At 52.5% G+C, this 10075-nt stretch overlaps 1 protein-coding gene across 1 annotated transcript; it reads right to left on the bottom strand.

Moving 5' to 3' along the window:
- Nucleotides 1-1760: 1760 nt before the first annotated feature.
- On the bottom strand, nucleotides 1761-9456 carry NOTUM (notum, palmitoleoyl-protein carboxylesterase). The gene is made up of 11 exons (XM_034067842.1): nucleotides 9131-9456; nucleotides 8851-8903; nucleotides 8658-8753; nucleotides 7643-7703; nucleotides 6768-6826; nucleotides 5251-5353; nucleotides 4386-4577; nucleotides 3991-4091; nucleotides 3744-3891; nucleotides 3088-3135; nucleotides 1761-2996 (listed from the first exon to the last, which is right to left on the bottom strand). Exons 1-11 carry the CDS (start codon nucleotides 9439-9441, stop codon nucleotides 2690-2692), a joined length of 1479 nt encoding a protein of 492 aa, XP_033923733.1. The 5' UTR covers nucleotides 9442-9456; the 3' UTR covers nucleotides 1761-2689.
- Between the last annotated feature and the right edge of the window lie 619 nt (nucleotides 9457-10075).

Genomic DNA, 10075 nt, shown 5'->3' with positions numbered 1-10075 from the left:
AGTTCTGGGGCAGCCTGGGTTTGCCCGTGGGAACGACGCTGCCCCCTCTTCTCCCAGGACACTTTGCTGAGCTGTGCCTGGGACGCAGAGAGCTGGAAGCTATCAGCTCCCCTGGGAGGGTGGCTGCTCTCAGCACCACCACACGGGACCGTGACTGCAGCACCGGCAGCCTCTGCTTGAGCAGAATGGGCTTTGGAGATGATGCAGCACATCCAGTGTCCAGCTGCGTGTCCCCACCCTGCTCCCTGGCTCTTGCTCCTGCACAGGACACTGGCCTCGGATTCACAGACCGAACAGGAAACCTGAGCCTGGCAGGGATTGCTTTTAACCAGGAGTTGTCACCGGTCTGAGTCGTGCTGCAGATGCACACGGTTCGCCCCACACAGCAGTGGCATTGACAGAGCAGCCAGGACCGGGGGGTTGGACAGGAGCTGTTTAAGCTGGAATCGCTGCTTTGCAGCATCACTTGTGATCCAGCTGTGGCTTAAGACAAGAGACAAATGGAGACAGACACAGGTTCCAGGATTGCTCGTGGTGAAAAGCAGTAACTGCAGCACTCCAGCGGCTCACACATAGGCCAGGGATAACTTACAGAATGACTTGTGTGAGAACAGCACAGATTTTGTGAATGAGAAGATAAAACGTGCCTTCCCCTCAGTGTGGTCACCATCCTGTAACCGCAGCGTCTCTTTCATGAAAACCCCTCCCATCTTCCTTAAAAGACCTCCGGTGCTAAATGTAGAAAACCTGCATTCATCTGGGGTGGAAGCTGCGCAATTAACATCACAACAACCAGGAAATGCAATGAGGGAGCCCAGGAGCTCCAGGTGAATGGGCTCTCATCCTCAGGTCTCGTCCTTCCTGACTCTCTGTGATGTTAATCCTTCATTCTAGCAGCAGTTGTTACCGTCTGTGCTGTGGAATGTCCTGTACCACAGGAGCTGCACATGCAAGGAAAATTTCTCCTCCAAAAAGTCTTTGCGTTTTAGAAATGAACTCTGGAGTTAACGTTTTGGATATACAGGTAACTGGCTCTGCAGAAAGTATTCCCAGCTGCAGCACCAGTGTTTAAACTTTACTGTTCCCTAAGAGTACATCACTGGATGCAGCGCAGGGCAGGCGCTGTATTTGGGGTTGCATCATCTTGTGTACAGTCATCCTGCAAACAACTGGTGCTCCCAGCAGCTTCTCTTGGTGCTCCCAACCGACAACTGGTGTGGGATGTGCTTTGTAAAACTGGGCCCCAGTTTCCTGTGGCCACACACGGGTGCAGCCAACACCACACTGGTACCAGGAACTTCTCCCAAGAGGATGTAACCGATGCTGCTTCTGCAGGTTTGCCTGTACCAGCTGCAGCGTGCTGCAGGACAGAGCTTTTCTGCTTTCTTGCTTCTGCCCGTGTGCTTTTTCCCCTAAGGAATGGTCTCTCTTCTTTCCAGCTCCAACACACATTCCTGATCCCTCCCTTGTTCTCCTCCCATTACCATCAAAGGGGATTCTTTGTGTTCTAAGGTGGGTGTGTTCACAAATGACTAAAATAATAGAAATATGTTGGTGCTTGCCTTGTGTTCTCTGCCTTTTATGTTCCAAATGCTCCCCATTTTAAGGCAGGCCAGACGGGCTCATCAGACATGGCTCTCAGTAGAACAGAGGCTTTTGCTGCAAAACCAGAAGTCCCTGCATCTTCAAATGCAATGGCCTGGAATACCTGCCAAATCAGAGTCAAGCTGAAAGTGCTGTGCAAGTATGCAAACATCAGATGCTGGGTGAAAATCTCTGTACTTAGACCCCATATTACAACCTCTTCATAGGAGAAACAATGACAAAGCATACTGCAAGGGGAACACAGAAGTCTAATTAATACAGAAGACCAACACCACCCTCAGCCCTCTCCCACGCACAAGTGATCATAAGAATAACCCATCCAAACGAGCAGCATATACAACTTTACAAAGACGTATGTACGGTTCTCTGGTCAGCCCTTATAAATAGCGTTTTACATATTAAAATAAATATGTCCACATTGCCCAAGTAGCAAGAGGTTTCTTCGTTATTTAAAAAAAATATGTTACAAAACAATATCATTTATATTTCTTGCTTAGTTTAAAAAAAAGTAATAAAAAAGTCATTTTATAAAATAATATGAAAGTAAATTGAGTACAAGAGTGTCCATCCCTAGCACGTGTCCTGGGCTTGTACGTGATGACGCATCGCGAGATGCTGACCTCCAGGCAGTCGGGTTATTGTTCCTTCACTCCTAGTTGGACACAAGAAATCCAGTGCTTGCTTTGTTCACCACTTGTATCAAGTCTATGATGTAAAATTCATGGCAAGGGAAGAGTCCTAGACCTGGGGAAGATTCTCATTGCTGCTATTTATGGCTTTGCTACTCCCTGTATCAGATTGCCTTGTGTAACACAGGAAAAGGATGTGAATGGCTGAAACTGAGCCCTGGAGTTTGGAGGTAAAACATTCTGGTCAAATGGTGTAAGCAAGAAATTGCCTTTCTTGTTTTGCTGGACACATCCTAAGTGTGCAAGAGTGTGGGAGCACGTGGTGTGTACACGTCTGAGCATGCATGGGTGTGAGCGTGCGGCTGCCTGCATGAGCATAAGGAAAATTAGGAAGTGTGGGAGAAGGGCTCAGAGTCTCCTCCTGATCTAACCTCCGCCCCTCTGCAGAGCCCTTCTTAGTTACCACTGCTGAGCATCCCCAGGAGTTTACTGGGCTCCAGGCCCTGCTGCTGTGCCATCTTCTGAACATCAAAACCCATGTGCATGAGGAACTGGATCACATTCATCTCCTGCCCTGTGAACTGGTCCCTGATGGTGGGACACGAGGGGTTGCAGTGAGGCCATGGACAGCTGTCGATCAGATGAATTGGGCAGCCTTTCAGAGGGGCCTTCCCATTTTTATTGCTCTCGTGCAGGCTCCGATCCCAGCAGTGCAGGGCACGGGGGAGCGACGTCCCCTTCACCTGGATGTCCGTCCAGTGACTGAAACGACAAAGGGCAGAGCCCGCATCAGGCTGTGGGAACCAGCACATCCCCCCCGCTGCCCACTCATGGGATCTGCAAAAGCACTCACTTGCGTGTAATGATCTCATGAGACAAACAGGCAGGAGCAAAGCTAGCACTGAGGGAAGAAAGGAAACATGGATTAGGTCTTGGAAGGACAAACTCACTCCTACTGAACAGAACCTTCCAGACTCAGGAGAAGGTGGAGTTTTTGCTGTCCCTGGCAAGAATTTTAGGAACAGCCATGACTATCTGATATAAACCCTGTCTGGACTGGAAAGCATCCAGAAGAAAAGGGGTCACTTCCTGCCTAACAGCATACATCTGTAACAGGGCTCCTGAGTACCTGCTCTCATGTGAAGCAAGTAGGGCACATTAGCAGTTCCTCCTCTGTTGTCTCATCACCTCTTTGGATGTTTTATGATTTTCAAAACATCCCTGTGAGGTAAATGGCTGCATGGTGGCAAGGAGTCTGACCTTGCCTTGGAGGCAGGAAAGAAAAAACATGCTCCTATTGATAACAAAGGCAGCTGATAGTTGTGAAGCTGGAAGTTACTTCACACATACCCAGAAATAAAAAAAGCAAGATCATTGCTGTAGACGAACTAACAGCCACCAAATTCACAACACACAACTCTGCAGAGATCTGAGAAATGCTGCTAGAACACTGGATTAAAATGTCTCTTAGAAAGAAATGTGCCAGGTTTTCCTCAATGGAATACTTACGTCACATCCTTCAAGGTGTTTCTTAGCTCCCTACCCAGATTCTGGATGTAGAGCCACTGCCCCTCCTGAACAGGCTGGCCAGTGAGGTGAACATTGTCTACAGTAAGCTGGGCCTCATCAAAGAGCCATTGGACAACGAAGACTGGACCTGGGAAGACAAAAGATTTGGAAAAAGGATTGCTCTAAGTTAGTTGCAGATACAGAGGAAACCCTGGAATCCATTTGATATCTCTCCTCTCATACTTACATCGAAGAGTGGGGTAAATCTTATATCCAAAAAAGCAGTTCCATTCCTCTCCCTCTTTAAACTGCAGCTTGCAGCGTTCGGGAACAATCCCATTCCAATACCTAAAAGACAAGGCAGTAACAGAATTAAAGGCATAGTGCAATCTTAACAACAGCCTTTCCATTCTATCTTGGCTATATTGTCCCATCAATCACATTTTAGAGCAGCCACAATTGCACACAATCTTTTCCATGTCTAGATTTTAAGTTACTGTCTTCTCCAATAAAATAATTGAAAAAATACTAATGTAGGTGATAAATACTCTTTAAGTATCAAATTGGAGGAAAATAGAGGAGGAGGACATCTTCTCCACACCCTAACCACTTGCAAAAGCCCTTTAGAGCACCTGATTGTACCTTATGCCTCTTCTGATGGCTTCAGTTGGAGCACATGTGATAGTATCAATACAGTCAGTTCTGCGATACTGTTTATTATCCAGGAACCATCCGGAGTCTGCCAAGCCTCGAACCTGAATTCCTGGATAACCCATCTCCTCCAGCTGCTCTGCCACTCGATCCACATTCAGGAGCACTCCAGTCCCTCCAGCACTGCAACAGCAACAGTAATACTGCAGTCATGAAGCGCACACAGCTACAGCCTAGCACATATACCCTCTCACAGCAGTGACACCCTATGGACAACTTCATCTATCTACACAGCAATGCACCACAAACTTGGTAGTCACTAAGTTATTCCTTTGCTTTTCAAACCACTCAGTAATAAAGCCAGTGCTGAGTAACAACTGTGATACCTCAGAAACCAGATCTCTTCTTATTCATTCTTCTGGGAGATTTATGTGCTTTGTATCAGTCAGGTTTGGCTGCTCAGAAACTGAAAGAATCTGAAGTGAGACAAACTCCCCCTTTGCAAACTTCTATATTCCACCCATGTAGCATCTGCTGAGCAGCCCATAGCTCTGTGCAGCACAGCACGATTCAGAGCACACAGTCAGACAAGTCTGATGTTTCCATTCACATGTCCAAAGCCCATTCCCCAGCGGCACACATCTCCTGGTGTGGGCCGACAGGAGCCAGCATACTTGATGCAAGGAAGAACGAAACATTCCCTCCCTCCTGCAAATCTTTCACCTTGATCTTATATATCCCTGGTTTTACCATATAAAGAAGAAAACTGAGAAGAGACACAGGGTTTGCTGCTGAGACCTGCTCCCTAACAGCCTTCTGCTGTGGAAATCTCCTGTCTTCACCATAGGAAACCTACCTGCTCCCTGCTAGCAGCAACACTTTGGCAGTGCCAAGGCCTTTTCCCACCAGCTCCTTTATAACCTCCTGAATGATCAGTGCTCCCATGAAGGCATATTCATCTGGAAGAGATAGCTCAGTGTCAACAGAACTGTTTCTTGCCCAGCTTAAGACTTTTGCTTCCTCCCCATGAATGCTTAAGAACCTTATGAAGAGGTTATCAATCTAAAACCAGGCCCATTTTCTCCACCCATCTCAGGTACATCTAACGAAGGACACTCCCCCCCTGCTTCTCTGAAGAAAGTGAGGAGCATACAGAGCAGCACAAGCACACCCTCCAACAGCAGCACGTAGGAATTGGTACATGTAGAGAACAAGAAGGTGGGTGCTGGGTGCCTTCCTCTGTACACAAGGAACACAGACACCTTCCTACCACCTGGAATCTCAGTTCCAAAGTCCTGTCTTCCTTTCTCCCCAGCTCATAAAGCCACTTCAGTCAAGCAGTGCTTCACAAACGTTACACCTACATGGGCTGCACCAAGAGGCAACCATGTCTGCTGGAGAGCAGCTGCTTCACAGGGACAGTTAAAAGAATCAGTGGAGCAAAAAGCTCCCTTATGGTGATGAAATGTGTATCCGTGGTATTCACGAGCAGTCAGCTTCCCAGTGCAAGCATTAGTGACCACAGACACAGAGTGACAGTGTCTGATTTAAGGCTGGAACTCACAGACCAGCTCAAAGAGAAGTGTTAACCTTCTGCCTTTTCAATGCCACAGCACGGGGCAGCCTGGGCCAAATCCTGTTGTTCACAGCATCAACAGCACTGCGTAACATTAATTTCATTCTGGCCAAAGAAAATTCTTCATGAAGAAACAAGAGGAGAACTAAGCCCCTGGTGTTTTTACAGGCATCCCTGCACCCAGACACCAATCCTGCTTAAGTTGGGAAACACAGAGAAATACTTGAGGTAGCACAATCCACCTGCAGGAAGCCCAGCTTAATTCAGGACTCCTCTGAGCAGACTTTGAGTTCCATCATCATCAGAATGACAGCTGATGGCACTGCATGTATTAAAATGAACTGTTCCTGTTCCCCAGAGCAATCTGCACACAGCCTGACACAGGACAGCTCATTTCAAAGGCCAAATATCCTCCTGATACAAGTCTGAAACTAAATTTACCGCACTTGCCTCTCAGATCAGCAAAGCCAAAGTTGCATGCGACGCACCATGGTTCCTCAGCTACACCACTTATTTTGCTGTGTGCTGGAACCCGGAGATTCATCTAAAAGGAATTTTATTCCTCTAATCCTCACAAACTGCACCGATGCAACATCTCTGAAAGCAGCAGCTCTGAACTATGTCAAAACAACCCAAGCTAAAGAGATCAGGATGTTTTATCTGGAAGTGGCTTGATATCCTTTCCTGCCCTTCAGCAAGAAAAAGCCTGTTATTCATTCATGTAACTTCACAGAAGTCTGGCCATATCCTTTAATGTGTGACGTCTGGGGCAGCAACAGCCCATCAGTAACACTCACTTTTCTCAGACTTGGAAGAGGCACCACTCCAAACATCACTTGAGCAGTAAGGGATGAATCTGCAAGAGAGAGCTGTGTGAGCACTGATGTTCCATTGATATCCCAGGAGGGGTGAGGAAGGGGCAGGTGACTGGCAGAAAATTGATCCCTGGTGAGGGAAAAAGGGAAGTTTCTCTCCCCATCAGACACTTTACCTTCTGGCACACCTAGTGACAGTCAGAACTGTCTTTTCTCCTGAACACTGGTAGTTTTACTGAGTTAAATCAACAAACACTCTGTCTTCTATCAACCTAATTGAAGCACTGAGCTCAGTGGACAGAACAATGACCAAGACTGCTCTTAGCTGTCCCACTGATACAATGGATGGCCTGCCACAGGGAAACTCTCTGTGTCTCAGTTTCTCACATGAAAAATGAGAAGACCTTCTCAATGTGGTGTAAATGCTGACTGCAACCACTGGAGGTTTTTGCAGGAATTATCTTCCTTTTCTTGTCTCCAGCTTGCAGAATGCCAGATAACAGCACCCTCCTCTGCTCTTCCTCCCTAAACAGATGCCTATTTAAACTAGTGTCTTTCTCATTTCTCCCTTCTTTGAGCTCTCAGCCCACCACTCACAGCAGTATTTGAGAAGGCTCTCTAAGCTAGCCCCAGTTTTTCTTCATTAGATCACCCCACAACTCCAAGGAGCCTGGACTGAAATCTCTCCAGCTTTTGCCAGTGCTGCTTGTTAGGGAGCTGAGCTGAAACAAACGAGGAAACATGCAATTTCCTCCCACAAGTGTTGGTCTTAATCTGTCTTTGTAGCATTCTTGCCAGCCTAGAAGGCAGGAGATGCTGTTTAAGTATCCCCCTGTTGCCCTCCATTCTCTCCTTACACCATGTTGGCGTTCCACCAGTGGGGATTCTCTTCTGGCTGTGACGACAGGATCCCAGTTCCTGCAGGTGGGCACAAAGAGAAAAGAAAGGCACTGCTGACAGGCTGTGACTTCATGCAGCACCTCTTACCACACAGAAAGCAAACATCCAGGCAGAAACACTGTTAAGGGCAGTGGAAGGATGTTTCTGAACCTTAGGCAGACGTGACTTTCAGAATCTGATTCATGCTGGGTATGAAGCTGGTCTAGAGGCCTCTTGTAGCACAGAAAAGAACCAGTGACACACACCTAAGATTTAGCCCTTTCCCCAAACCCAAATCATAGCAGGTGAATGCCAGTACATGCAAGTACAGATCTGTGTGATGGGAGAGGTTTTGGTGTTCATTTACAGCATCTCATTGCTACCTCAGGAGCCTGCTGGTCCGGAGCAGAGGTATCTGAGCACTAATTCCTCCCTACATCTGATAATGGAAGATGCTACAAATACTTTACACATGCACCAAACTTTTGCTTTCACACAGAGTGCCTGCAGCTGGTTGCATGAGTTTACACAGCTATATATGGGGAAAGGTGGAACCAGGCAGCTGCAGGTGAAACCCATGCAGTAGACCCAATTCCTTCCCACATCACAAGCCTGGTCCCGTGGCAGGAAATATGCACGGGAGAAAGTGCGTGTGTCTGACCAAGGCCCGAGCTCATCCAATAGGAGTGACAAGCACACAAAGTCTCTTTAACAACCAGAAAACTGAACCCAGCTCTGAAGATCCCAGCAGGTCTGTGAGGACGTGCCCGTGTTTAACACCACACCATGCACGGGCTCCTGCAACCACGCACCAAGCAGCTGTGCAGCAGCACCTGTGTGGCACAAGAGCCTGTCCGTGCCGTGGCACAGGGTGGGAGCAGCCACGGCGCAGGGACACGCACGGGTGCCGGGGGATGCTGGGCGATGCTGACCCACGCGCGGCTGCCCCATTCGGTCCCGTTCCTCGGGCACTGTTTCCTCGGGACGACTCACCCACACGGGTCGCGGGCCACTCCCGGGAGCTCATGAGCCTCCGCATGGTGTCATAGCGGGTGTCGCAGTTCTCCCGGTTGAAGCAGTACCACCCTCCTGTCAGGGGAGAGAGGGGTCAGCCGCCCGGGGCCGGAGCTGCCGAGGCACAGCGGCCCCGCTCCAGGGCACGAGGGCAGCGGTCGCCGTCGCTCACCTTCCAGGAACAGCAGCCACCGCCGGCTGCCCTTGGACTCCTTGAGGTAGTAGCTGCGGACAGACAGAGGCGGCGGCGCCGTTACCGGGAGCCGGGGCAGAGCGCGCGCCCGCCGGGACCGGCGCCGCCGCCTCCCGGGAGCGCTGCTGCACCTGTCGCCGCCGCCCCGCGCGCCGCCGCAAGGTGGCGCCACAGCCCTCGGGGCCGGGCGGGGAGCGGCGGGGCCGGGGCGCGCGGCGCGGGCGGCCGCGGCGGGCGGCGGCGACGCGCGGGGACTCACCCGGCCGGGCTGCCGTCGTTGCAGGTGACCGAGGCGTTGTGCAGGAGATGCAGGCGCAGGTCGTGCGGCAGCGCCTGGGCTGAGCAGGGGTACAGCGACTGCGCCAGGCTCTTGACCTGCGCCATGAAGCTGTCCATGTTGCCCTCCACGGCCGTGAAGTCCAGCGGGAAGCTCTCAGCCGCCGCCGCCGCCGCCTCGCCGCGCTCGCGGGCCGCCGGGCCCCGCCGCCGCCAGCCCTTCCTGCCCTCGCCGCCGGGCCCGGCGTTCAGCAGCCCGAGCAGCAGCAGGAGGTGCACGGCTGCCGTGCCCATCGCCGCCCGCCGCCACCCGCCGCTCGCCGCGGCGGCAGCAGCAGCCAGCCCCCGGCGGCGGGCAGCGCCGCCCGCGCTCCGCCGCGCCCCGCCGCGCCGCCCGCGGGGTCGGGGGTCGGCGGCGGGCGGCGAGGGCAGCGAGGACAGCACCGCAGGCGCGGGCTTAGCGGCGCGGCTGCCGGCGCAGGAGCCCGCCGCCCGCTCCCAGGCGGCGAGCATGACAGAGGGGCACGGAGTGCGCGGGGAGCGCGCCGGGGGCGCCGCCAGCCCGGGCGCCGCGTGGGGCAGCAGCCGGCCAGCCCCCGCCCTGCCCTGCCCTCCGCCCCCTCGGAGCGAGGCGGAGGGAGTGGGGGGTCTGAGCCGCGCCGCACCGGCACGGCGGCCCGCTCCGTCGGGGCGCACCCCGAGCCCCCCGCCTCCGGCGCCGCCATCGCCACCCTTGATGGCGCCGCGACCGCGGCCGCGGCCGGTGGCGCCCGCCAGCCTCGCCCGCAGGGCGGCGGAGGCGCGCGGCGGCCTCTCGGGGGCCGGGGAGGGGGGGTCGGGCCGCGCGGGCGCGAGGACCCGCACGTGGCAGCCCCCGCGGCGGCACCCCCGGCCCGCGCCGCCTCCCCCGATGCCCCCCTTTGGCGGC

The sequence above is a fragment of the Melopsittacus undulatus genome, chromosome 11, assembly GCF_012275295.1.
Source record: "Melopsittacus undulatus isolate bMelUnd1 chromosome 11, bMelUnd1.mat.Z, whole genome shotgun sequence".
Classification (NCBI taxonomy): Eukaryota; Metazoa; Chordata; class Aves; order Psittaciformes; family Psittaculidae; genus Melopsittacus; species Melopsittacus undulatus.
Note: the sequence above shows the minus strand (reverse complement) of the source record. Positions and strands in the feature narration are given on the sequence as shown.

Bases quoted from the DNA above. Each gene is read 5' to 3' on its own strand.
- NOTUM (XM_034067842.1), bottom strand. From the start codon at position 9,441: ATGGGCACGGCAGCCGTGCACCTCCTGCTGCTGCTCGGGCTGCTGAAC. The intron at 5,354-6,767 runs GTGAGTGTTACT...TATCTCTTCCAG, and splicing joins CTCTTCCAAGTCTGAGAAAA to ATGAATATGCCTTCATGGGA. The intron at 3,892-3,990 runs GTAAGTATGAGA...TTGTCTTCCCAG, and splicing joins GATTTACCCCACTCTTCGAT to GTCCAGTCTTCGTTGTCCAA.